This window comes from Chelmon rostratus, chromosome 9, assembly GCF_017976325.1.
Source record: "Chelmon rostratus isolate fCheRos1 chromosome 9, fCheRos1.pri, whole genome shotgun sequence".
NCBI lineage: Eukaryota > Metazoa > Chordata > Actinopteri > Chaetodontiformes > Chaetodontidae > Chelmon > Chelmon rostratus.
The window spans coordinates 24,498,088-24,525,325 of record NC_055666.1 but is presented as its reverse complement, the minus strand read 5'-3'; the positions used below and the strand labels follow the sequence as shown (position 1 = coordinate 24,525,325).

At 39.1% G+C, this 27,238-nt stretch overlaps 3 protein-coding genes across 4 annotated transcripts; 2 read left to right on the top strand and 1 right to left on the bottom strand.

The window, feature by feature from the left end:
• Positions 1-311: 311 nt before the first annotated feature.
• On the bottom strand, positions 312-3,330 carry bbs12 (Bardet-Biedl syndrome 12). The gene is made up of 2 exons (XM_041943951.1): positions 3,234-3,330; positions 312-2,576 (listed from the first exon to the last, which is right to left on the bottom strand). Exon 2 carries the CDS (start codon positions 2,562-2,564, stop codon positions 636-638), a length of 1,929 nt encoding a protein of 642 aa, XP_041799885.1. The 5' UTR covers positions 2,565-2,576; positions 3,234-3,330; the 3' UTR covers positions 312-635.
• Positions 3,331-3,482: 152 nt separating this feature from the next.
• On the top strand, positions 3,483-6,076 carry cetn4 (centrin 4). The gene is made up of 5 exons (XM_041943952.1): positions 3,483-3,559; positions 3,827-3,982; positions 4,097-4,225; positions 4,663-4,800; positions 5,561-6,076. Exons 1-5 carry the CDS (start codon positions 3,557-3,559, stop codon positions 5,648-5,650), a joined length of 516 nt encoding a protein of 171 aa, XP_041799886.1. The 5' UTR covers positions 3,483-3,556; the 3' UTR covers positions 5,651-6,076.
• An 8,430-nt stretch (positions 6,077-14,506) lies between these two features.
• On the top strand, positions 14,507-18,117 carry il21 (interleukin 21). 2 transcript variants are annotated; one of them, XM_041944427.1, is made up of 7 exons: positions 14,507-14,648; positions 14,766-14,869; positions 14,961-15,002; positions 17,086-17,199; positions 17,314-17,352; positions 17,493-17,573; positions 17,722-18,117. In XM_041944427.1, the coding sequence occupies exons 2-7, from the start codon at positions 14,807-14,809 to the stop codon at positions 17,746-17,748; spliced, it is 366 nt and encodes a 121-aa protein (XP_041800361.1). In that variant the 5' UTR covers positions 14,507-14,648; positions 14,766-14,806; the 3' UTR covers positions 17,749-18,117. The 2 variants fall into 2 exon arrangements, with proteins under 2 accessions (XP_041800361.1, XP_041800360.1); XM_041944426.1 differs by having other exon boundaries at positions 14,564-14,869.
• Positions 18,118-27,238: the final 9,121 nt, after the last annotated feature.

Here is a 27,238-nt window from a genome sequence, read left to right as displayed (position 1 = left end):
AGGAAGTGAATTTCTCATGAGAATAGTACACAACACCTTCAAGACAAAAATATGAAATGAGAAGTTCAATAAAAAAGATATGGAAAAATGACTGACCTTAGTTCGTTTGTTTTCTTAAGATACTGTTCTCATTCGTTACAGCTTTCCATTACCTGGATGTCAAGAGGGCAAAGGTTAAAGGGGCAGTCCGATAAATATCACTTTAATAAAGCTCAGAAAAAAATACATGTCGTTTTGCTCCTTTTTTGACTCTTTTCTTTGCATTTAATTTCATTCAGTGGATACCTTTGAAATAGAAATACTTGTGAGTCTCACCTTTGCACTCCATTTATTGGCAATATCAGAATGCAGAACCAATTTATGAGCAGCAGTTTACAGAAAAAGCAGCAGACTGACAACAGTGTCATATAATCGTTTGTCTCCCCCAAGTGGTGGCAAGTAAGAAGTATTGCCTCATTAAAATGAATTGTTTAAATATTGTCCTTTGGCTATTTATTGATGACAACAAAACAAAGAATATAAAAACACTTTTTTTCTATCATTAACGTCATGCCACTTATAAAAAGAAAGCACATTTTAAATACATTTCTGCTGTCTAAATAATAATAAAAAAAACTTCCAGAAGTCAATTATCATCATAACAGCTTCAGATTTTCATTGTGTTTTTGGTCAATGCCTGTGATGACCTCTGCATCAGCCTGTAAGACCAGAAAAACCAGATCTAAGGCTTTCCTCCATGCTTCCTGCTTCACACTCAGATTATCGTAGATTTTTACTGATGGTGCTTCACTGGACTTTATGCTTGAGAAAACTCCATTGTCATCTTGCTCACCTGCTGAGAAAAGCTGTGAGAACTTTGCATCAATGCCTACAATATCGTTATATTCCTGGAGTTGTTGACTCACTGCAGTCCTGGCTTTGACTTTTGACATCCTTCCAGTGTTAACCATTACAGTGGATACATAATCTATTAAGCCATCTGCCATGAGATGCAACACTATACCCCTGTAGGGATTAGCTGTTACTGCTTTAAATTGCTGCTCCCCGTTCCTCTCTCTGTGATAACGGACATGGTGCTCTGCTCGCTCTTGAAGGCGATGAATACAAAGCATTTCCGTCACTCCAGCGCCCGGCAGGAGGACTTTGTCTTTCAGCATGTTATGTAAACGATAAGCACATGCCCAAAACTGATCCTCCAGGGCCTGCAGCTTGCCATGAACACAGCTTGTGAAGATCACTGTGACCAATTCACTGTTCTCACCAGTAGAAATATTCACAGTTGCTGATGGCTTCCTCTCATGGCTGCTGAGATCCCTCCATATCACAACCTTCACCCCAATGCCAACACAGTGCTTACTCAACTGTGTAGCATAAGTCACTGGAACAGCTCCTGTTGTATTAGCGAATGCCTTCAAAACTGAAGCCTTCACTTTTTCCACCACAAGTATATGATGTCTACAACAGCGTAGAATCACTTTCTCACTAACAAGCCCACTGACTAATATCAGGTTCACTTCCAGCTTTAACAGAAGTGTCACAACCTTTGCTATCCACTCTTCTTCTTTGCTGGAACTTGACAAGTCCGACTGGTCACTCACACATTGTATTCCTGTTGGCCTATTAAAGCCAAGATGGCGATAGGTATGTGATAAATCTCCATTAATAAGAGCAACCTTCAAGTGCTGCTCTTTTAAGTGATGTGCAACTGCTGTCTGTTCAGCAGTTAAGAGAACAATGCAGCCTGGTAAAACACATGCATGTTCCTCTGGTAAACCAGGTATCACACAAGTCACCACTTTAGTGACATCAAAAGTGGAACATCTGATACCCTGTGGATTATTCTTTGACTGTATTCGGCTGGCTTCGACTACTAAATTCATCGCATCAATACAACCGTGACTCAGTCCCTCAGCAATGTGTGCAATGTCAGGCTGATTAGGTTGCAGAAGGGTGGAGACATTTTCAGACTTGGCCTCACAAAAATGTCTGCTAAACTTTATTTTCCTATGTCTACTGCTGTTTAGAGTCTCGTGACCAACTTTTGTAGTCTCTTGCATGTGGCCTAATGCCTGTGAAGCTTCCACAGTGGGTTTCTTTGACAGGTGATGTCCAAAACGATGAGACGTTGAAGTGCAGCTCTCTGATTGCTCCACACCAAGAGCCTCAATTGAGACACTGCTTTTCTTGCAAACATCCAAGCATATAGCCATCCCTTCAGACATAGCCGAGATGATGTGTGCTATTGAAATTCCTCTCTGAAGGCACTCCAAAGCAGCGCGACTCCACGCTCCTGCGAGAAACAGCAGACATCCCGACCCTGTGTGATAGACTTTCTGGTGGGCTTGAATAGTCTCATAAACCAGGTGACCCACCGCGCAGGTTAGCTCCAGGTTCTCAAAGATGCGTAAGCACGAGCAAACAAGAGCTGACTCCCCACTCGTGTCATCTTGGATAAACTTGTACTTTTTATTGGGGCCCAAAGAGGAATGTGTGATTCCTGCCAGCGCTGAGAGCTTCTGCAGTCCAACATGTTGTCGATGGTTTAAAATAATACTTCCCAGCATTACTTGCGGTACCTGAATTTCAAAAGGACAAGAGAAGTTTCAAAAGTGAAAGCCCCACATTTCTCTTTCTAGTTAGAAAAACTGCGAAGTTAACATGGTTTGTGTTAAGTCTTACATAGTAACAAGCAGCAGTGGACAATAAGTAAGTACAGTTTCAAACTTGAGGTACTTTTGCTATACTTTATGATGCGACTACTTCATTCCATTTCAGGGGTGAATACTGTACTCCACTACCTTTATCTGATATCTATAAAATTACATTATCCCCCAGGTTCTGATATTGAATACAAAACATACAAAACAACCTTAGAAAATAAGGCCACATAGATGCAACTACCCAGTTACACTACAGCTATACTACAGCTATAACAGTAATTAGATCAACAGTGTACAACACACACACACGCACGCACACACACACATCATAACGTCAAAAGGGGCAAATGTCATTGAGAGACACAGACAACAGACTTGCAATCACCCTGTGAACCACACAAACAGCAGCTTGCACGCTAAGCTAACAAGCTAATGTCTTCTGAAAATTGCTTTAGTTCTAAATTCAGTCTGTTCATAACAAGGCTAAAGTGAGCTAAGAACGCAGGGTTGTCTCCAAAAGATGTTTCTGTGAAACAAACGTTTTTTTTTAATCCAGTAATAGTATAACGTTACCTTAATTTAATAATGTATGATATTGTATATGCTCCCACACGTAGCGTCCACTTCCCGGCTGTCCCAGCTCAAACGATTAACCACTGCGCATGCGCTTCGTGTCTTGGTTGCTGGGAAACAAAAAAAAGATCTCAACCATTGGTCAAAAGTATTATAACCCGCCCATTTTAATTTGCAATTGGATAATACGCTCGCGTTACGGCACTTTCATGGTTCCTATTGGCTTTTTCTCATGTCCTTTGAATACAACCGTTGTGCCTGTTTGTTGACATCCGATTTTCTAACACTGCGTTGAAGCTATCCTTGCTGAATCGTTAATTTAAATGGTAAGCTTTCATATAAACGTTAAGTATGAAATGTACGCTGTACTAACTTTTTTATTAGTTGAAAGTTGCGCACACAGCTAGTTAAGCTGTTTATTTCAGCCTGAAAACTTGTTTCTGTTTGGTCGTGTGGAGCAGCATAGGAGCTAACGTTAACTAGCTAACATAGCATGATAGTAACAGTTGACTAACACGTCAAAACATCACCTGTGGGTTTCTCTGCTTCACCTGCAATCTGAGTGCCTTGTATGATGTTTGTGTTTTTTTCAGGCTTCAAGTTACCGCAAATCAGCTTCTTCGGCGAGCCAAAGGAAAAAGGCAGGTCCCAAAATCGAACTGACTGAGGAACAAAAGCAAGAAATTAAGGAAGCATTTGATCTCTTTGACACAGATGGAACTGGAACAATAGACGTGAAAGAACTAAAGGTTAGTTCATAGTTTAGTATGCCTTGTATAAACTAGTTAAGTACATATAGCTTCACATATACCTTTCTAATGGGGCCACAGCAGTCTGAGGTGTGTTGTGCATGTGTGCCACAGGTTGCCATGAGAGCTCTTGGGTTTGAACCAAAGAAAGAAGAAATCAAGAAAATGATTGCAGACATTGATAAAGAGGGTTCTGGAACAATTGACTTCAGTGACTTTCTCGGTATGATGACACTAAAAATGGTGAGTGTAATACAGTTGTAAGACAAAATCTGGAAACTTCTTAGAAATTGAAAATTGTCAGTTCTAGCCATGGAAAGACTATGTTTAACAATTGCTGTACATACGAAATTTAAATCTTTCATCTCATCACGTTTCATTGCTAGTTGCTAAGAAATTAATTTCTTCAAATTTTTTTTACAGTGAAATCCAGTGTTTGTGTTTGAACATGGACAAATACCAGTCATGCAAATCACACTCTATTTTTGAACAGTAACAGTAAATGCATTGAGTTTAAGTTAGATTACATTAAATTAGCCTTAAATGTCTGCTTTAGGAAAAATCTGTCTTGGGCATTTGAGAGACACAGTCTCTAGTTGCAAGACATGGATTGAAAAAGTGTAAACCGAAGCTGTAATGCATTAATCATCATGAGTCTGTCATGTGACCATTGTTAATAGAGTGAAAAGGACTCCACAGAAGAAATAATGAAGGCTTTTAGGCTGTTTGATGATGACTGCACGGGAAGAATCTCATTCAAAAATCTCAAGAGAGTTGCTAAGGAGCTCGGTGAAAACCTCACAGATGAAGAATTACAGGTATTGTCAACTTTAATGACATGCATTGTGTCCATTGTACTGTATATAATTTATATAACACATGGACTTACCCCAAATCAAAAAGTTGTTTTGTATTTTTGTATTTATTGTTTCTTGCTATAGACAACTGTACATACACAGTTGTCCAGTAAACCTCTATTAGTAAGCGCAACCCTATTAGTAAGTGCACTTGATGGGAATGCATTTGCGGATTGACTGCTGCACTCTTGCGCAGCTCATTAGCTTGTGAATGAATTGCTGTTTTGCAATGTTTTTCTTTGAGAGAGATGGAGAGAGTGCAGGTTTATTATAAAAATGGAAGCTGTAAGCTAACTGAAGCATTATTTTTATAGTATCTTTCATGTTAAATACACTGTTCATATGGAGTATGGTGCAGGATGTTTACGAACACTTTTCTGTCCACTGGCTGTGGTGGAAGAGGCCACAGAAAAGTTCTGAATGTATGACGGTGGCATAATACACTTATTTCTCTTCTCGCATCTCCTACAGTAGTACCTCTTATGTTGTTATTTTCTTAGATGTGATAATAAAAGAACAGCTACGTTCTTGTTGTAGGTAGGTTATTTCTGACGAACTCCGGCACTCAACACAACAACACATGTTGTCAGACCAAATGAGAGTGAGGGTTTTTCCATGTCTGTCACATGCAATGTATGAAGTCTAGCTTTCAGTGCTTGATTCACTTGAAACCTTTTCGATTTGAACATGCCGCAGTAGACTTTGTTTCTTATCCTTTAAGGAAATGATTGACGAGGCAGACCGAGACGGAGATGGTGAGGTCAACGAGCAGGAGTTCCTGAGGATAATGAAGAAGACCAATCTTTACTGAACCTGTTGAGTCGTAACACTCTTGATGTGAGACCTTCTTAAGATTCACCTTTGATTCTGTCAGTTTCTACAGTAGCTTTTTAGGGACCTAGATTTGTTTGGTGTGTAAATAAATATTTCAACATACTGTATCTTTGCACAGCTTTTTCTACAATGCAAGACAAATAAATATATTTCATCATAGTTCGTTTGTCGTAACTTTTACATACACATACAGGTGCTAGTGTTGTGCTTAAATTGCATATAAACTATGCAGTGTGAAATTGTAGGAGTTCAATGTGTCCATGTGCATATAAGAAAAGCTCACATGATTCACAGTGTTTCATAATGTCTCTTTATTCGAACCCTGTGCAGTACCTGTACAGATGCTAGTGTAGTGGTTTTGGAAATCTCAGTGAAGTTGATTTAAGTACACTGTGTACTGAACATAAATGCATGTCAATAATGGTCAGATGTCGGGGAACAGACAGTGAAAGTCATATGACTAAGCTGATGTCGACTAACCAGAATTGTGTTACTGTAGATAGAAATGACGAGCGTGAACTTGAGATGAGTAACTCAGTAAAAGTCACTCTCACTTCATGTTTTGAGTTACTGAACCAAGTCATCGTCTGAAGAAGATAGAGTTCAACGCTGTCTTACCTACATGCTCTGATCATCTTATAGGAAAACTGCTCCTACTGATTAATTGTAATATACAGCGGAAGTCTGGCTTTGACCAAAACGCAATACCTTGTTAAAATAAACAGGATATCCTAGTGACGTGTTTTTCCGAGCCGTCAGACGGCTGTCTATTATTTTGAGGATGCTTGCCACTGATTGTGAAAGTTCTGATAACCAGTTCGAGACAGCGAGGGAACATCAGGCGGAAAATATGAAAAGTTTTGTCCCAAGATGAGATATCCACTTTTTATTTTATTTTTGAAAAATATTCCACAAGAAATGTTTAATGGTGTAAAAAGAGAAATATGAGCATGTTCAAAGAGTCCTAGATTCCCAAAATCTCAACTTTCACAGACAAGTTCCTGAAGATGTTAGTGGTACTTAATAATAACATGTTTTGCTTTTTTTTCTTTTTGAACATGTGTCACTCTAGCAGTAATTCATTCTCTCTACATTTATAGGCCCTGCTGCATGACTTGTGTTTTATTGAAGACAGTTATCCTCAGTTTGTACCAAATTAAAGTTCCAGAATATGGAATTCATATAGATTCCTTTCATTTTGCACAAATGTTGAGCCATTTTGATATGGATGAGCCAAATCAGAAGGCCAGTATTTCAAAGGTTCATTTTATGTTGCCGCCTATGACTCAAATCCATCCACCTTCTCGGAGTTCAAAGTGCATCACGCAACAGGTGAGAGCTGAAAAACAGTGCTGAAACTCGCTCTGAGTGGACACAGAAAATTACAAATTGGTATCTAAATGAATTGTGTCCTGATATTATGGAAGATCCTTTTAAATTTAACCTCTTAATTCGCTGTGCCACAGGACTTGTTCAGTGTTACATTCAAGCTACATGTCAGCCCTCAAATTTGAAGATGTTTTCATGGGTTTTGATAGCTGTGCAGCTCAAAAACCACCATAGCTGAGAGCCTTCATTCAAAAACCACATATACAAGGTTTGAGAAGAAACTGCTAAACTCACCAGTATTTTAAAACCATAAATTCTTGTTGACAGAGGCTCGCCAGTTTAACATTAAACTGCATGGAGCAGTCATTTTGGGAGAGTAGGTGTTGTTCAAACGGTGGATGTTTGATTTTATGACAGAACTTTCCAATTTGATTGGATGTTTTTGTACAGTGGCAGTTTCATGGCCTTTAATACTTTCACAGCCCCTCAGCTGAGTGTTATTCCCCTACTGTTGCGGTTTAACACTCTTCACATCACACAGTCTGTGCTATACTCCCACTGCTCTGCCGCTGCTCTTCTTTTCCCATAAAATGAAAAATTTCCAAAACAACAAAGCGGCGTTCAAATCTGGCCGTTGCTGGTAAAAGACGATTATATTATTAACTCTTAAATGTCAAGAATGTGTCACCATTATGTGGGCAACCTATTTTCACGAGCCCCCTTTTTAGTAAGACAAGTTGAGGACAAATAAGCGTCATTGTGCCTAGAAGAAGCAGAGTGACTGCATCAGTGGTATGTTTGCTTTTTAACCTGAATAGATTTAATAATTTCTGGATTGTTAGCTGTTTAAACTTATTAAGTTTAGTAATTTCTGGATTGTTATGTCATCCAAGGATAGCTGTTTGAATTTTAAGATTTTGCAATGTTTTGTCCTTCAGTTTTAGCTTGCTAGTGTCTGAAACTCCCCTTTGTGTTGTATGTAATCAATATACACTATAATGACTGTTGGTTTCATAAATCAGTATATTGTTTTAATGTGCCAGATATGATGATTGCAATCCATTAAGCATGCTTTTTTTAGCATCTCCTTTTTAGTCCAATGCAACGCACACCTGAGTCATTTGCGTGTCTCATTTTAATGCTGGAACTGTAGTTTGTTTCGAGGGGGAGATCTGTTTCCATCCGTCAACCAATCACCTTTAAACTTTTGACTAGATCAGGTGTGAACGACTATGGGGGAAAGAGCTTGGTCGACAGGAGCATTTAAGAGCTGCACTGGTAAACGGTGTCGTGTTGCATCACCGCTGTAGGTGAAGTAAAAAACATCCTGTTAGGGTTTGGTGGTACAAGCCAAACGAGACATTACAATGTAAGAAAAGTGGGAGAAAAAACACCAAAAATTCAAATTTTCAACAACTGTATGTATTTTAGTTTATTGTTGTTTTTTTTTTTTCTTACAGTATCAGTATTTACATGTATGGCGTATGAGACACTCAGGTCAGAATACTCCTGTTCAGACATCCTCTTACAGTGTGGACATCAGTCAGCAGCTGCAGCTACAGCTGCCAGTTCACGTCACATAGTTCCACAGAATAGTTTTTGATTAAATCAATGAATGGCAAATGCCTGTCACAGCTCACTGCAGGGCATCATTTCATTTCAGGAGTTCTTACTTTCTCTGATGAACAAGCCAACAATGTTTCAGCACAACTTCTAGCAAGCTAGATTTTGACACCTGATTTCCGGCAGTGCTCGTGTCAGTCGACGCTGGTTTCAGCTGTTTCTTTGTGTTTAAACGATGCCGACAACCTCATCTTGCTTTGTTAGATTTACAGATTCTTGGTGACCCCTCTTTCATCAAATCCACAGCGTGGCAGGTTAGCATGATTTTGTTTGGTTTTATCAGACCTGACGAACCAACCAAGTAAAACTTCACGCTAGTGTTCAGATAAAGGAAAAAACTGTGGGCGTGATCACACATTCAGATGAGAAATTAAAATATTTTTCTGAGTGGTTTTATCAGATCATTTCGATAAGTCACTGAATGATAACTGTCACCAGAGCACACCAAAGTGCTGCATGGTTGGCAATCAAATACTGACATTGAATATTTTGGAAAGATCATTGCAAGGGGAAAAAAGAAAGAAAAAACAGTTTTGCCTACTGACGGCCGAACTTGTTGGAATTAAAACATAACCTGCCCCGCACTTGTTTGCTCTAGAGCTGATTTCATCCAAAATAACCTGCTGGAAATGAGCTGTTATCACAGTAGACTGAACTCATCTGTACTGCACCAGGCAACAGCTAATTTCATCAGCATTTGGAGGCAGATAAACTCCCATCCTGCCAAGGTTTTTTATTTGTTTGTTGGTTTTAAACTGTCCTCACTGTTATTCTGTTTAGGTGCTTTATGGTAAATCATTTATCAAGAGGAGCTTAATTCCACATTTCTACTTTATATATAACTCCTTGTAAAATCTTTGAATTCAGTAATGATGACTGTGAAAAATTAATCAATCATTAGAAACAAGCTGTGTCATCACCGCTGCAGTGCCAGTGGAGAGAACCAAAAGAGGCGATCCCCCACCCACACCCTCTTTGTACTCTTCCTGTTAACTTACGGTAATATCGAGCATGCTCAATCACTGAAAATCACCTTCATTTGGCCTCATTCCAGCTCTAAAAGTGGCTGTAAAATAGCAGAGGGTTTCACATTTGTGTGTATTAAGCAGAAGTTTTCAAACCAGTGAACAAAGTTCTGTAATATGCCAATATGTGTATGAGTCGCATGCAAACTTTCAACCTCGCACCCACTCGCCCTGGAAATGCAAACTGTTGACGGAGGGGAGACCGCAGTGTAGGAAATCATACTACTGCAAGTGGGAGTAGGAAGTAAACTACAAAATAATATATCTAAACAAATCTGCCTGATAGTGTTTAGGGTTACTGCACGACAGGAGTGCAGAGTTTTCACCTCATGCTTTGACTGCAGTCTCAAACAGCTAGAAAAAGAAAAGACAGATGACTAATATTTCTTTTAAGTCACCCACACACACCATAATTGGACAAATTTCACTGCAACAGTGCACTTGGCAATTTTTCAAGCATGCATTTTATTTGGATTAAATGGTGCAACGGCATTGGTAAAAGCACAATGAAAAAAAACAGAACAAAAATCACATCATTGCAGTATGACCAGATGACAATTTCAAGTCAAAACAAAACAAACAAAATGATATTGATGAGCAACAACAACCGCGGCGTAGGCATCCGCACTGATAACAGAGGCTGCGTAATAGTGAAATAGAGGAAACTAAATACATAATATTAAAGGAGGAATAGGTCTGGCCCCATCCTGATGTCATTCTAAAATGCATTAAAAAAAAAAGTAAATGATACCACCTGTGGTGTGTGTACGTGTGTAATGCTAAGCTAGTCTATGTCATTTAGCATCAGACAAGTGTTCCTGAAAAACGTCGATAAAACCTGGAATTAAATTTAATTTGACTTCTTGTTATGTGAAGCCATGTTTTATCTTTGTTCAATTAAAATGTCTTTTGTAAATTCAAGCTTTCCTTTGTCACGGTGAAACAAAAGCGGTCCGAACTCTGTTTTTCTGGAAGTACAAACATCCCTCATTAACAGAGGAGGTTTACAGCTCATGGAAATCTGAGGGGAAAACACAAAGTTTATTCAAAGTGAAGTAAGTGGAATACGCAGTGGACAAAAACGTAACCTGTTCCCTACAAGTTGACACTTCCAACGCAAAAATGACAAAAACCAAAAGCGTCATTTGAGTCCAGATGTGATATAATTCAGACCCTGTGCAACTTCAGAAAAGCCAAATTTAAGGTTGTTCGTTCTTACCGAAGCTTCTGCAGCTCTGAATTTCATTTGAGCTGCAGCGCAACTAATCCACAACTAAAGAAGCTGTGTGCTCACATTTCTGAATGGAAACAGCCTCATAAAAAAGACCAATTAAAAAAACCCTCATTTCATTCTCTAAGTGAGATGGTTGCAGGTTTCCTGTTTTAGAAAATAGGCTTTTTTTTTTTTTAACTCTTTTACCTCTCGACCTCTATCTGCCAGTATTCTCTCATCTGCAGCCTCCCTTCAAGTCACACTTTTTTTTTTTTTGCACTGCGTTTAACACTCTGGCTGACCACAAAGAGCAACTCTCACTGTGACATGTTTTCACCCCTGACTGAGAGCTTTAGTCATCGCCAAAAACATGCCTCAGTACAGCAAAGTTTCACAAAATTTCATGGAAAAAGCTTGAGCTCTCAAATGCAGATGAGTTGCGTTCCTCCACCAGGCTTTTTTTAGCATGTGAAGAGACTAACGGCTACGTTTATCTGAGCGACTTCGGTCATGGCTGCATAAAAACAACTGGTTCCCCTTTCTACCATTTTCTAAAGGGTTTCAAAGTTAGAATGAATGGCTTTAATAATGTTTGAGAAAAATTACTAATGCTTCATTGATCAGTAACATGTCATTATTGGCAATAACATTTGTTCTGCAAAGCTCTTTGGCTGGTGTTTCTCCTCCTCCAGCATGTAACTTTTGACTTTTGAGCTAACTCCTCGTCATCAGCTGTAAATGTTAACATGTTGCTTGGTGTATTTTTGGCCCAGATGGAAAGTGGTCCAACTGTCAACAGATGGAGCCTCCCCGATAAACTAAAGAGCTATAAAGACAAAGCAAATCTCATACTGGAGGAGGATCGGAGGACTTACACTAGCCCTCCGATCATTGCTCTTAATGGATTATAACTGAGAAGCATTAGCAAATCAAACTTTAGCATCAAAGACAACTGTTACACTTTTTAAAGAGTGTCTTGCTAGAAAGTCGTACCACAAAACCTCCTTAACGCCTTAAATTTTCACTGCACTCTTTTAATGAATTTCCTTTTTGAGACATTGTGTTTACTTTGACAAAGCTGCTTAGTAAGACTTTAATGCGCGCGCGCGCACACACACACACACACACACCACAGGTGGGTTAAAAGACATTCCTTGATGGCAGCCAGTGGAGGAAAATTCTTCTGAACTGAAATCTACCTGAGGACACATTTTCCCTTCTGTAAGTGCATCACAGAAGGGACTCCTGGTAAGACGGGAGCCTGAGGGTGATGCACCTCTCAGACCAGTCGAAGCCCCCACCCACCCTTTCCCTTACGCTGACAGAGAGAGAACAGACGAGAGGGGTTTTCTCTCTCAGTCTCACTCTCACTTCCTCCCCTCTGGCGACAGATGTAAAGATTGTGTGTGGAGAGAACGTGTGAACTAGCATTAACGGGGCACACTGACAGCACAGTGTGTGAGCTAGTCATGCACATGGATGCACTGACTAACACATGATGTCTCCTGAATTTCCAAAATGTGTAATACTAATGCACATTGGAGCCGATGATCATCACTAAAGAAATATTCAGTGATATTTCCATAGAAATTTCCATTTCGCAGCCTGAAGACACAGTAGCGATTAAAAAAGCCTTTCTAAGTCCTGTATCTGCTCTTCTGACAACCTTTGGGCAGATGGAGGAAAGTGTGTGTGGGTATGCATGAAACTTTAAGCGTTTAAAAGCTGTAAACTTAAACAAGGGCTGATTTTATATGCTTTTCTACAGTTAACTTTTTTTTTGTGTTTCTTCCAGATTAGCAATAGCAATCCACTCTGCAGTATGTGCACATCTGCCAGTCAAAACGCGTCCAACTAACACTGAATTAAATTAAGCGGTCAACAGGTGGGCTGAGTAGTAATCTTGCTGCAACAAAACACTGAAAAAAATAACTAGTAGACCCCTGATTTGAAAAAAAAGTTGGGACGCTTTGTAAAAGGTTAAACCAATTTGCTCCTTTTTGACATAAACTCACATGAAAACAGTATAAAGACAATATAAAGTTTGATCTCATCAACTGCACTGACTTTTGTAAATATCTGCTTATTCTGTATTTAATGCAGCAATACGTTCCAAGCAGGACAGGAGCGCTAAAAGACGCTCCAAAACACCTGTTTGGAACGTTCCACAGGTAAACAGCAGGCAGTATATGATAATGGTGGGTATGAATGTGGCAACTTTTTTAGTATCGGGGTCATAAAATCTGATTCTATTTGTCGGCTATGGAGGCTGAGAATGGTCATGCTTGCAATTTTTTTTTTTTTTTTTTTTGTATGTTGCTATCTTGAGGTCACAAGTTATCACAGTTATTTCCTAATCGCGAGAAAGCGAGCTTTGATATCACGACAAAGAGATAATCAACATATTACTATGAGAAAACAAAAGACCATTTCCTCTTATTATTATAATGATTATTAGAGATCAGGTGCCTTGCTAGCATACATAGATTTTGTCAACTGATTTAAGATGAAAATGTCGGCTGGCGCAACACACACCAGTCGGGTTTTATCATTTTCCAAAGTCAACCCACAGCCATCGTACACACCGGACACATCAAACCTACAAAATGAAACAGTCATTGCACAGCAGTCAGGATGCTCTGATCTCAGGGGAAAAAAATGAAACAAAAGCTGCTTTTCAAGCAGTTAACGGACATTGGTGCAGGCAAACAGGACAGTGGAGTCTGCGGACACCTCGACACGTGAAGACGCCACCACAGTGTGGCCTCACAGGGAAAGCAGAGGGTCCAGGTGTCTCCTCAGCACCATTCGTCCTCAGCGTGTGTTGCCCTTACTGTTCCATTCTACTAAAGTACACTGACATTGCGCAACTCAGCTGTTTGTGTTCAAAGGTGAAGCAACAAGTGCACCAAAACTGGAGGGGGTAACAAGTAATTCCACCGGTCATTTCACCATCAAACACATGAATCGCTCTGGCTGTTTACGGAGAGTTTGTGCAATCAGTTTCAGATGTCGTGCTTCTTTAAACGTGTGACATCTACAATGTGTCAATACTTATTTGTGGCGCTTGATTAATGAATCACCCTGAATATCATCATTGATTCATACATCAATAAGTTCACAAGGATCAAAAACTTGAATTGTGAGTGCTTTTACTGTGAGATTTGTTTCAAACATGGACAGTGCTGTCCTTCATGGCTCTCGTGTGGCTCCGGGGTATCTCCCACACAGGCTTGCATGAGACAAACAACACAGTTTCGCTTGTCTATGGGAATGGACAGAGAAAGACATTTTCTGGTTGATGAGTAACAGTGAGATGAAACGATCTCAAGCCCATTTAAAAAGACTTCCTCCTTCACAGGCAAAACGTATCTCCTTACTTCTCACTTTGGTTCAAAATTAATACTTTAACAGTGTTTCCTGTTGTTGCAACAAGCTCTGTGTGTTTGTGTAGGTGGCCATGATGCAGTAAATGCATTCAGGTTGCCAATACCACACCTACGAATGCTACCTATGACACGGTATAGCTGCGGCTCCACTGATTCAAAATGAAAATGGGAAGTGCCGTCTTCCTGTCGTTTCCTGTCGGGTGCACTCAAACCAGTTTGCGTTCACACACTTGTATCTATAGGCCCCACGCACGCGCGTCTTGACGCCACTCTCGGATCACGTAGTGGTGACTGTCAGTGGAAAAGAAAATTTCATTACTCACACACGCCAGTTTCTGCAGCTTTCCAACTCTCTGCAAGTGGTTTTCCTGTGTCCTCAGGGATTAGTATAAAAAGGTAAGCAACACAACTGTCTGCATTTCCAGTAAATCTTTCGAAAAGCGTCTTTTGGTGATCTGGTGCCTGCTGCTGACACTGAGAATATGAAGCTGGTTGCGTTTTGCGTTTTCGCAGTCTTCTGCTGTTCTTTGGCCAACACATCAGCAAACAGGACAATGGAGAGGAAAAAATTACAAGAAGTCCTCAGACAGCTGAATGCCGTGAAATCGAGCCTGCAGGTTGGTTCCTGTGCATTTTCTTTTTCGTGACTCTGCCCATGTATGGTCGCACTTGTCGTCCCTAAATGTAATGTTGGTTTGTGTCTTGCAGCACAATGAGCAGATGCTGAATACTCCACCAAAGAATATCGAGGTAAGCCAAACTAACTTCAAAGTTGACAGTATGGTCACTGCCACATTTAATATTTGTGGTTGCTTACTCATTGTTGTTATTCTCCCACTTACTGTTGTTAGTAATTGTCATGTGCCGGCTACTGTAGGAGTACATCAAATGATGTGTGAAAGCACACGATGTCTCGGGTAAAGCCTACCTAACCAATCAGCTGTTAAAGTTAAAACTAAAGGCTTACCTTGCAGGCTTAAAAACCAACATTTTTTTAATATATATTTGGATTGTTTTTATTTCACATTTTCTGATAGTTAATGTAAAAAAAAAAAAAAAAAAGTAAAAATAATTCCAGACAAGAGGCAACAGTCAGACCTACAGAACACAAACAGTGCAAAGCTAACAAAGCTAAACCTAAAACAATCTGTCTGGTTTAAGGAGTAAACTGAGATGTGAGCATATATTATTAAGTTAAGTAATTTTTGTATTTGATACAGCAAACATGGAATTTACTAAAAAATAATGAAACATAGGAAATTATTAATAACAATATGAATGTAATATTTCTTGAGTGTCATGGTACGAATATTTAAGTTAAACAATGTTCTGGAGAACAAACTTTCCACCAGCATTTCGTTTTTTTGTTCAGAATTATCGGTACCAGTGGTGTTAGAATTTTATTAGCCCTAGAAAAATGTAAATCTTAATCTAAATAATGTTAAAATAATAAAATTAAAACAGTTATCTTATTACAACAATGGCATTTAGCTTGAGTGCCATAGTGATCATGTAGTTTTAGTATATCAAATAAATAGGAAAGCCAGTATTTTATGATATTAAAATAATGCTATTGTGGCCAAAACAATCCCACTTGACGATCTGAATATGTGCCCTTCACTTCAAATAAATGCCTGTTAAGATCGACTGCACTGCTTGTAAATTCAGATCAGCCCTCTTTCTTGTCAGGGCTTATGCTCTTCGGTGAGTCAAGTCAAAAGCTTGCTCCGTATATTTTCTCACAGCTTCCGTTGCATTCTCAAACGAAATGTGATGAGTAATCGAGCGAGGCAGCAAACAAAACCATGACACTTCCTCACACCACCTCACTAAGTCAAAATGCTCCCCAGTGTGCTAGAAGACATTTGAGTCAAGCTCTTGTGTAAAAAAAATGGCAAATTAAAGCTTATCTTGAACCACAAAATGATAAGGATCCCTGAGTGAATGAATCACTGCACTACAGAGCAAATTTTAGAACGGTAAGAAAACTTTAAGTCAGCTGTTATTATGATTGTTGTACTAAATCTTCAAGCAGACACACTGATGTAAAACTGGGATTTGACCCAAGCGAGTTGGGTTCACGAGCATCAAACAGTTCAGCAACAGCATCTAAACAGAAACAAAGTGTCTCACTTGGAAAAAAAACGCGTCATCTCGTCAACACTTTCATTAAGATTTCTGGAGGGAAACAATTTAAAAACGTCCGCAGCACTTTCAGGAAAAGAAACTTTAAAATAGTGGAAACTTTTATTTGGTTAAGTTTCAGTTTAAGTAAAAGTGGCGTGCATGTATCTGATTGGAAAGTCAACTGCATGATGAAGTCATGACATGAAACCAGAAACAACAGCTTTCTTGGAAATGTTTTGATAGCAGAGATGGAAGGGTTTTTTTCCCCCTCAAATTATTGCATGTAGAATTGTATTACATATATATATATATATAAAATCACCATGTAAGAACTAACAAATGTGGCTGAATGAGATCTGTGGTTGACAAAATACAACTTTTAAAGCTCTCCTCTCTTTTTCATGGTTAATCTGACATATGTGTGTGTGTGTGTCATTCTCCAGTTTTCAGTATAATAACTTACCAGAAGCAACTAAATCAAGTCAAAGCAACACACAAATTTAAAATGTTGTGCTCTATGTTGAACAGCTTGTTAAAGGTTTCAGTGGGATAATCCATTCGAAATATTCAGCACTGTTTTATGGGACCGGTTTTCTCTGAAACAAAGCACCGGACGACTTGTGTTGATCAAGAGGCCGAACACTGACACATGCTGGTGTGGTGTTGATGTTGTACTCACACGGGTTTCTTTTTCATAATGTCACAGGACTGCTGCTGTCTGTCAGCACTGCACTGCTTCCGGACCAATCTGCAGGTGCAGTTCAACATTACGGAGAGAAATCGAAGCAAACTTTACAGAAGCCTTAATCATCACTTTACTGTAAGTAAATGGGTGGGGGTGACTGATTAAACAGTGTATCTGACAGCACATCTCAAGGACAATGTCAAGTTTGCAGTACTCTAAAACTAACAAATGCATTTTTTTCCATTTCAGGAGAGTGGCCTGAACTTTTGTAATTCAGGAAATGTTAGGGTAAGAGAACACTCCATCAATGTTATTTCCTGGTTTGATGACTCCTGGTATTTCAGTCATATAAGTGTGGCATGTGTTACACTCGCAGTTAATGCTCAACAGTAAATTAATTTATCTTGTGTTCGCCTGTTTCCCTTCAGCCCACCTGCCAAGACTGCGACTCTCATCCGAAGGAAAATGCCAGTGAGTTTTTCAACAGACTGGAGTCTCTCATTCAAAGGGTAAGAGTGTTTCCGCCTTGTTTCACTGTAGCATGAGGAAAAGGCGGCTGAAAACCTGTAGCACCACATGTCATGGATGTTGTACAGATATGAATACAAGAAACGACGACTGATGTGAAAATTCAATGCCATTTCTCTCCCTCTTCAGGCCATAGCCAGACTGAGCATGAAGTGAGAAAAGGCGAAGATCTGTTCGTGACCAAGGATTGAATGTAGAGAAGACACTACGCTGAAAAGATGCTAAACATGTTCTAGCCTTCTGAATATTTAATTATACTTATTTAATATTTATTTAGATAGTGGTGGTGGACCACTCAAGCTATGAAGAAGGTTTTCTCAGGAAAGCTGCTTTGCCGCCACCCAGTGGACTTGGCAGTTTCGACTTTCTTCTTCACTTTTTCACTGAAAGTGAAAATTAATTTATTGTATTTTAGTTTTTGTAGTTCTCAAAGAATATAAAGTGTATAATGACATTTATACTGTGTATGACATGCCTTTATACAGGAATCATTTTATTGAAATAACTGTACCATTTGAAAATATTAAATTGATTAGAAGACACAGGTTTTGGCTTGTTTGGTTTGTTTGTAGAACAACATGAAAGCTTCCAGCAGAGGTGGATACTTCAAGTTCTTATTAAGTGTTAGTTTGATCACAGAAGTCACAAAACCTCCATACTCTATTGAACCACTGCTGTCCAAGAACTAGCTTTAATTTTAGCGCTACACATTTTTTAACTTGAGAGTAAACTGACAGGTTGAGATGAGCACTGACACTCTTGCTTATTTTTTTATGCATTTTATTGTTTTTACATGTGTGATAACATGATTTGCACCACTTCTTTTCCCTTTCCATGAGCATGTCACAGTTAAAGCAAACATTTACATAAATACTGAATTTGTAGCTGGATATTTGGCCACAAGGCCTCTGGACTAAAACAGGACAGCGAGGACAAGGGGTTTCAGTCATTGTTTAAGGATGCAAACTGTGGTGCTAAATTAAATAAGAAAATACACTGTTCTCGATTTTCAACAGTAGGTGGCAATGCCAATCCTTCCAGCTGATACTGGGCACGTGTCATGAGGGCAAACTTGTATTTATGCTCAAGTGTTTAACATAATTTTGTTTTTACATTGTTGTATTTGCATGATTAAAACCACTTATGGGAAATATTACCATTGCTGATGAAAGTATGCTGGTGAAGTTAAAATTTAAAAAAAAAGGCACAGAAATGCCTTGCTTGCCTTGTATATGCACTGATCGCCTTCTTAGCATTTACTCTGTTTCATGTTTTTCTATTACAATATATCCATTACATTGTCTTCACAGGCCTTGCTCCCCTTTCAAAGCAGCATTGACTGATTGATGAACCACAGCAGCAGCACCAAAGTAAAAAAAAATCTTACAACACAGTGATCAAAACTTTCCAGATTTCAGAGCCAAAATAAAAAATTTGTAATCAGTAGATGACTTTTCATATGAAAACGTTTGAGAGGTTGTTTAAAGAAAAACTGTGAATTGCCCTTACCCACCACCAGAGGGTGCCAATTTGTAGGCAAGTTTCAGCCAGTGTGATGTGTATAATACTGGTATATGACCTAAGTAGGAACTGGATGTTTTTGCTGTTTTTCTCTGTTGTTTTGATATTGTTGTACTACATAGTATATTCTCCATGGGTCTTACTGTTCATATAAGAAATAAAACAACAAGAAATCAGGCTTGTGTCATCTGTGGGGAAGAAATTGTATCTGGGCACTTAGGAAAAACTACCTGGGTGAGAAAACTACCACAAAAACACATTCAGGCTACTCTCACTATGACAGGTGCAGACATGTTTTTAAGCAGGTGTCCTATCTACAAACATCACTACTGTGGACTTCCCAGATGACAAAGGGGATTTCAGCAACGCCAACAAACTCAACAAATTTGACCAAGATGTATTTCACACCTGAGAACAAAGATTTTTGCCACACTGGAGCCTGTGTTGATGTAACCCACTAGATAAACCTTTACACTTCAATCAAGGAAAAAAAAACCTGCAAAACATCACAGTCAGACCCTGTGCCAGCGTAAGAAGAAGAAAATGCAAAATGTCAAACTTCCGCTTCACACACAGACACACTTCTCTGGAAAGACTTTGTTGAAGTTTGTCTGTTTCAGCGTTAGAAAGCGACTGGTAGCATTTCATTTGAGGTTTAAAAAAGGGTTCACATGTTCAAGGACATAAAATATGTGGTATGGGGCAGCCTTCTTGATAGCATGTTGAAAATGCTTTCTTGTGGACTTCGTAAGTGACAAAAGTGGGAATTGCTCAACTCGTCTGCGCTAAATTGCTTGTTGATCTTGCTTAACACATTTTTCCCTCCGTGAAAAAATCTGCATTTGTTATGTTTCTCTGATCTTTTTTCCAAGTTTTAAGATCAGTTTGTCATCTGTCTTTGTGTATCTGCAGCGACAGAGGAACGTCCTTCATGGCAACCTTTCAAAATGTTCGATGGCCACTGGTACTGCCTGTAATTTGTGGAGCATCTGTATTCTAAATTCCTACTAGATTCAATTATGTCCTCATATAAAATTTGCTTTGACGGCATGGAGTCCATGGCTACAAATGGCAACACGATATTAAGCACTTAGGTCATCAATCTTACATAAACATACACATAGGATGTATACGTAACCTTTATTCAATCAGGTTATCTGACAAGAGATCAAGAGATCTTGATCTCAGTCTGAGAACAGGAACAGTCTGCACACATACAAAGAACACAGACATGACAAAAGCACATACAGCATTAGAGGCAATCACAGACATCATCAAATAAATTACAAGTTTAAAGTCTAGGGGAATGAGACGAGGGTTCGAGATGCAAAGAAGGTACAGTAGTCTTCCCAAATTCAGTATTTAGCCGAGTGAGTAACTACAGTTCTGAACAGTCCTGAGATCTGGTCTTATGAGCAGTGGTTTTAAATTTAGAGAAAAGAAGCGAAAGACTGACGCAGCCTGTCTAGACAGGTATTTATAAGGAAAGTGGACCATTTCAATTTTTGGAACTATTGCATGTGGATTGCAGGGAGATACAAACTGTGAGAATAAAACACATTTAGTCTGTCTCAGCATTCACAACAAATTTGAGATTATGCAGAGGTCCAGAGAACATTAAAGGCACATTGGAATATTGATGTAGCTTGACATAAAAAAGCCAAATGCATAAAAGACTAACATCCATAAAAATGCATATAAGTCTGTGTTGGATTGGTGATATTAGAGAAGGACCCAGCACAGAGCAGGAAGGAAGGTTGTTTAGAGACCATCAGCACAGATCACTTGTATTACACCAACCCTGGATTTTAAAAATGTAAACTGGCTAGCTACACTAAGCAGATATAAGAACAGTGTGTTAAAATGCACAATGAAGCTTGTGAATGTGCCATGTTTGCAAAGTTTAAAGAAATAAAGCATAACTCTCAACATTTGGATTTAAAAATAAGGGAAATTTTCCGTCGCACAGCTCTGTGCCATCCCACCACCGTAATCGCTCCACATACCCCTTACATTTAGACAAGGCGACACACAACGAATCCTAAAATCACCACTAGGCAACCACTTGCTGCGAAATATCAGAGCAACAAGGACTGAGTTAACTAGTTCCTACACAATGTGACAAGTTAGGTGGTCAGAATCAGAAATGTGGTGAACGTCTCTGCATTACATAAATGAAAACAGAAAAAGGTATATAAATTAACCAGTAATTCTTGGATATGTACATATCACTGACACATTATGCTTTGATTGTGATTTAGAGAGACTACTGGTGAGTGAGACAAACGGTAAGAGAGGGTGATTGTGAAAAAGGATTGGAGGGATAGCAGTCACTGGGGGAGCGTGTTTCTTGGGCATGCTTGTGCTTGGCAGATTTGTCAGACTGGCTCACAATGATTCTCACTAAAATCTGTGTGACATGTTGTACAAAACACACGACTTTGACCAACGCTGCTCATCATTAAGTACGGGTAAGTCTCTTCTCATTTGATGAGATACTTGCACAAACTTTTAGCCTTTCTGGCTGGTGTTCCATCCCCCTCTTGTTTTTAGAAAGGTCAAACATACGGGAGATCTACAGGAAAAATACAGGAGGACAACGGGAGAGAAGGGCAAAATACCTTCTTTACTACGTGACCTTATGTAAAAACTACTGCGATATCTCAAGCTCGGTAAGGGAACTCTGTCACGAACAGTAAGTATGAGGTTTTTACTGTGTTGTTGTTACTGTAATTAGGATTCCACTTAACATACCACCTGCACATGCATACCACCACGGCAATTAAGTCTGATAGTATCAATGACCATACAAAATTATTGTTTTTGTTCAAGCCTCATCTTAATGGTAATTTTTTCCACATTTCCATTATTTAATACCTGAAAGTGAATTACTAAACAATGAGTTAATATCTTTAGTGTTAGTGAGACCAAGCAAAACATTCTACATGCATGCAGCAGGTCTGAAGCACACAGATTTTCTCCAAAACTCGCTTTGCTTTGATGCTCAGAGAGAAAGCATGATGTACCATGCTCTAGCACTGCAGCGTGGTATTGGCTTCTGAACAGCTGGAACCACACAGTGACGAGAACAAGCAAACCATGCAGCTGTGTTGTACACATGAACATGAGCGGTGAACCTGGCTAATGTCTTCATGAGACCACGAAAGTGTCTTCTTTGTGAATCCCTCTTGGTGTATGTGGTAGTGCACAGTCAGGCAAAGGGGTTTTCCACAGTGGTTTCAAGTGCAACTTGACATCCTTTGAGAGTCACTTGGCATGTCAGCCTTGGAGACACTACCTAATCTTACTTTATCATGTGATCTCTATAATACTATATTGTTTGTATACTGTGTTAATCATGGTAACCATTGGCAATATCCAATAATCATGATAATGATGCAGGTTTGCAAGTGTCTCACCAGTGTTCCAGGCCAAGCTGCAGTGGAGGGACAGCAGGACAAAGCGGGAATTTCATACAAACACTTTGGAAGACAGCTGCTTGATATAACTAATTCAAACTGCTGAAGTCTGATTTTTAATTTGGCTGCTATAGAACAAGGACTGAGGATTCTGTGCCCCATCAAACTACATTAAAATCACTTTAGGCGGAGATCTCGTAATGGCCAATATGAACTGGAGGAATCATTACTGCAAACATAAACTCTTTCGATGCACATATGGGCACGTGAATATTGTTGTGAGACGGACTTTGAAATGCAAACCTACACTTTAATCAGAGTAAAAGACTGATCAGAAGGGAAATGATCCGAATCATGTGATACCCCACATGGCATGATCTTCAACCAACCCAGACTCTGTCCAACTTGTCCAATCATCGCACCCTATCACCACTACAATCCATTCTACAATTGTAATATGCGTCCCAGCCTTATCTCATCATGGAGTCCTTGCTTGTTTGACAAAACACCTGCTCTGACTAAACCAAACTGTGGTGGAACCATAAGATATGGTTTTGCCCTCCATTACCACTTCGTTGTCAGCGTCAGTGTCTTAAAACCAACTGCTCCAGCTGTATTAGCAAGAGATGGCTCACTAACTTTTTTTGTCATAATTTTTTTTCTTGTCAGTAGAATGTATATATGATATGTATGAGAATGAATCACAGTGGAAATTCAAGCAAAATGTAATCACTCCAGCACAGTGCCAGACTTTTGCAATCCCTGCAAGCTTTATAATAAATAAAATCACTTTATGAGTGCTGAAAGGAGTGAATTGAATGAAAACAAACTCTCAGCCTCCAAAGATCCTTGTTCTAAAGAGTTGTAAAGAACTGCACAAGAGAACTGATCTTTGCATCTTTGCAAACTTTTGTTTCTGAAAAAGTCCCCTTGACTAAAACAAAAGACAAAGAAAATAATGCGTCAACTCACTAAAGGATGGTGACGTGAACTTGTGGGTACCATACACTAAACATGAATAAATTGAAAAGAATTGGACAGATAAGAATTTATGGTGATCCATAAATTACAAATGACTCAAATAAAACACAGTAACTCAGCAAAGCCGCCACCTGAGTGTGATACTACGCTGTGGTGGCCTGTGGTAACCAAGCCTCCACTGTCTCCACTGACATCACTACTATCACGGAAACCAAAGATTTTATTTCCTTTTTTTCTTTCTTTCTGACAAGTGAAATGTAGTGAGAGGAGTGACGTCTAGTTTTTGGGACATGGGAAGTGTCTTTTCTGGTCAGTGTGTAGTTTAACTGACATCATCCCACACAAACCATCATAGGAAACAAGGACTTATGCAAAGGCCACAAAATGATTTTGCTTTTATAAGGCACGGTATTTCATCCATTGTGTCTCTCTGCTGATAGAAAAATAAGAGAAAGTAAAATAAAAAGAGCAACCACTACTGTCATACTTGGGATCATGAACTTAAATAAATCAATTTTTTTTTATTTATTTATTTTTTTTGACTGTCAGCAAGAGACAACAGGTACAACTGTAGCATCAACTGCTTCAGGTGTGTTACTCTGAAGATACTGCCGGGTTGGAAAACTGACTGACTATGAAATGAACCACATCCAAGCAAAGAAAATACTGATTTTATGCAATCAGGTACGGTGGATGACTTTACTGTTGTCCCTGAAGCCTAGGCACTTATTTAATCTCCATTCCAAAAATTTTGAGAAAAGAGTAGAATGTCTGAAGCATTCTTGGTTTGTTGAAATGCACTGAAGACCTAAAAGCCGATCTCCAGTCATTCAATCGACAGAAAATGAATCTGCAGCAATTTTGATAAGCTGTTCATGCTTTAAGTCTTTTTCTGAAGCAAAAATGCCACTGCTTCTTTCTTAAATGTGAACATTTACAAACACTGAAGCTGTTTTTGGAGTGTTGCTCAGAAAACACAAGCAATTTGAAGACATGAGCTTGGACTACAAGATTAACTGATAGTCAGGAAAATAATCGGCAGACTAATCAATAACTAGTAAATCAGTTTGTTGCTCAGAGTTTGAAAAGTGAAATCAATGAACTACCTTACATATCAATGTAGCAAAGACCTACACAATCAATATAAAGCACGCTATTATAAAGCGTTATAATAATGTAAAGCAGAATTTGAAAATCTATTAATCTGTAGCTTTCATATAGATAAATAAATAAAAAATCACTAATTGAAAAGTGCAGGAAGAGGTTCCCAAACATGGACAGCATGATTTACATGTCCTGTATTGTAGGTGTTGCATTCGCGGCAAAGATGACTCAGTACCTTTTTAGAGCCATTGAGTGTGCAACAAGGAAGAAACACATTGCGCTCGCCACAAAGCGTTACTGTTTGGTGTGTTTGTTTCATCCATTATCTCGGCTATCTTAAAAAATCTACCTCATGGAAGTATTATCACGTAGGAGACAGTCAGTTGATGATAGAGCCTTACAAAACAGTTTCTTGAGCTGTTTCAACAATAAGACAAGAAGGAGGAAGAAAGGGAAGTAAGGTCACCTGTGGGATGGTGAAGATTTGTATGGTCAGTTTGAGGTTAAATCACATTAAATAAATTACCATCAAGTTATGTAACACATTTAATACAAAAATGTCACTAAAAGTGGTTTACAATAAAAACAACAGACAAAACCTTAACGATACCTACTCACCATAACAAGAACAAAGTGATATTCAATGATACCAATGGTATGTGTAATGGTATATAGATAGACACACACACACACACACACACACACACACACACACACACACACACACACACACACACACACACACACACACACACACACACACACACACACACACACACAGTCCAATAATCAAAGGAATGGTATTTCACAGTGTGGGAGCAAACAAGCTGCATTTTCAACTTTCTTGTGATTGTGGTTCCAAACATCAAACAAACCTGCAACACAGAATCTCACTCAATATGCAGGCACACAAAAACAGGAAACAGGGTCAAATCTGAGTTGAAGCTGGGATATTAATCTTGCACCTGCAGCAATGTACAAGAATCATTTTGGGTTTGGTTTAAGATAATCTTGGTTTACTTCAGCAAATAAAAATTAAATGTATGTTGAGCATGAGAAGAATGTCAAGTGTGACTGAAACTTCCCTTCTTGCCTGGTCAAATAAAAGGTTTCCAAAGGTGCTTGCACTTGTACCTTAATATCTAACGCTAATCTTGTAATCAGTGTGGGCAAGGGCTTTGCAGTAAGACATGGAAACAGGAGGGATGCCCCCACATAGCGACAAATTCCATGGATAGAAATTTCCCCACCCTCTGCACTCACGTCAAAATCCAGTCACATTCATTATTTTTGGTGACTCCAGGAGAAACCTCAGAACTGAAACCTAACCTGTGAGGTTAGATTTAGCTGTGGAGAATGACGACAATGTCCAATGTCACATGATGCAACAGCAGAGGCTGTTAGCAGTGCTACCTCTGCTATCTGGGATACTTGTGGGGAATCCCCGCAAATTCGTAGGTGTAAGAGAACCCCTTCATTTCTGCTGAGTGTGTGATGCAACACACTCAAGATAAACCTGTACTTGCAGCCAGTCAGGCTCCTGTCTATTTTACTTGTTGCTTGATCATTTGTTTAAGTCACTGTGATGCAAATAAATAAAGTTCTCATTCCTGAAAATGCATTTCTGCCCAATATAAACTCAAACTCAAAGCTTATTTGCATCATCTGTTTTGTGTTTTTGTTGCATTTTTTAGTCACAGCATTTTGACAGATTCTCAGATTTTTGCCTTTTAGTCCTCAAAAGAAAATACCTGTGCCATTTCATGAACAGTTTATTTACTTGCAGTTTCTATGCGCCCAAATAATTTTGGAATGCATGCTGCATGTGACTGATTTCAAATTTAAATACAGTTAAAACACTTTGAGAATAACTGCTGCCCGAGCTAAAGACAAAAGCAAAAGTAAAAGACACAGATGTTACAGATACGTTTGTGGTCTTGCAAGCGGTTTGGGTTCATGTTCAACAAAAAAGAAATACTAACAAATTCTCTGACAAACAGATCTCCCTTTATGCTCACTTTGTCACTGATAAAGCTCTGGAAAGCACTGTTAGTGTCAAAACCAACAAATCTCCTAAAGTACAGGAGTGCCCACCAAACACCGTTGACAGAAACAGAAAAAATATTTATGAATAATGGGATATAACTACGTTTAAGTGATATGAAAGAAACATTCTTAAAAAAACATTTCTGTTCATGTGGACAAAACGTCAAGTTTTTCACTAATCACCACCAGAACCACCACTCCGTGCCCACTTGAATTTTTTTTTTTTCACTTTGGGTTTTCACCATGCAGCTGATTAGGGGAAAATGCTACATGATTAATAGGAAAAAAGCAAGATGTTCCAGCAAAAACACACTTGCCTTACTTGCCCACTCACATGTGTCAGCTGCACCTTATAAATCAGCAATCTGCACAAGAGGGAACCACAAGCAACTGATAAACAGTACTGTTGTACAGCTTCACAGGACACCTGCAATCAAACTTTTCAGAAGTTTAACATGGAGCAGAGTTTCAGAATCGCCCTCTGGATGTTTCTTCTCATAGGATTTCTTCAAGCGCGGCCTGCTCCCTGCTTCATCTACGCAAACATGGGCTTTGACGTTCTACATGATGTCTCA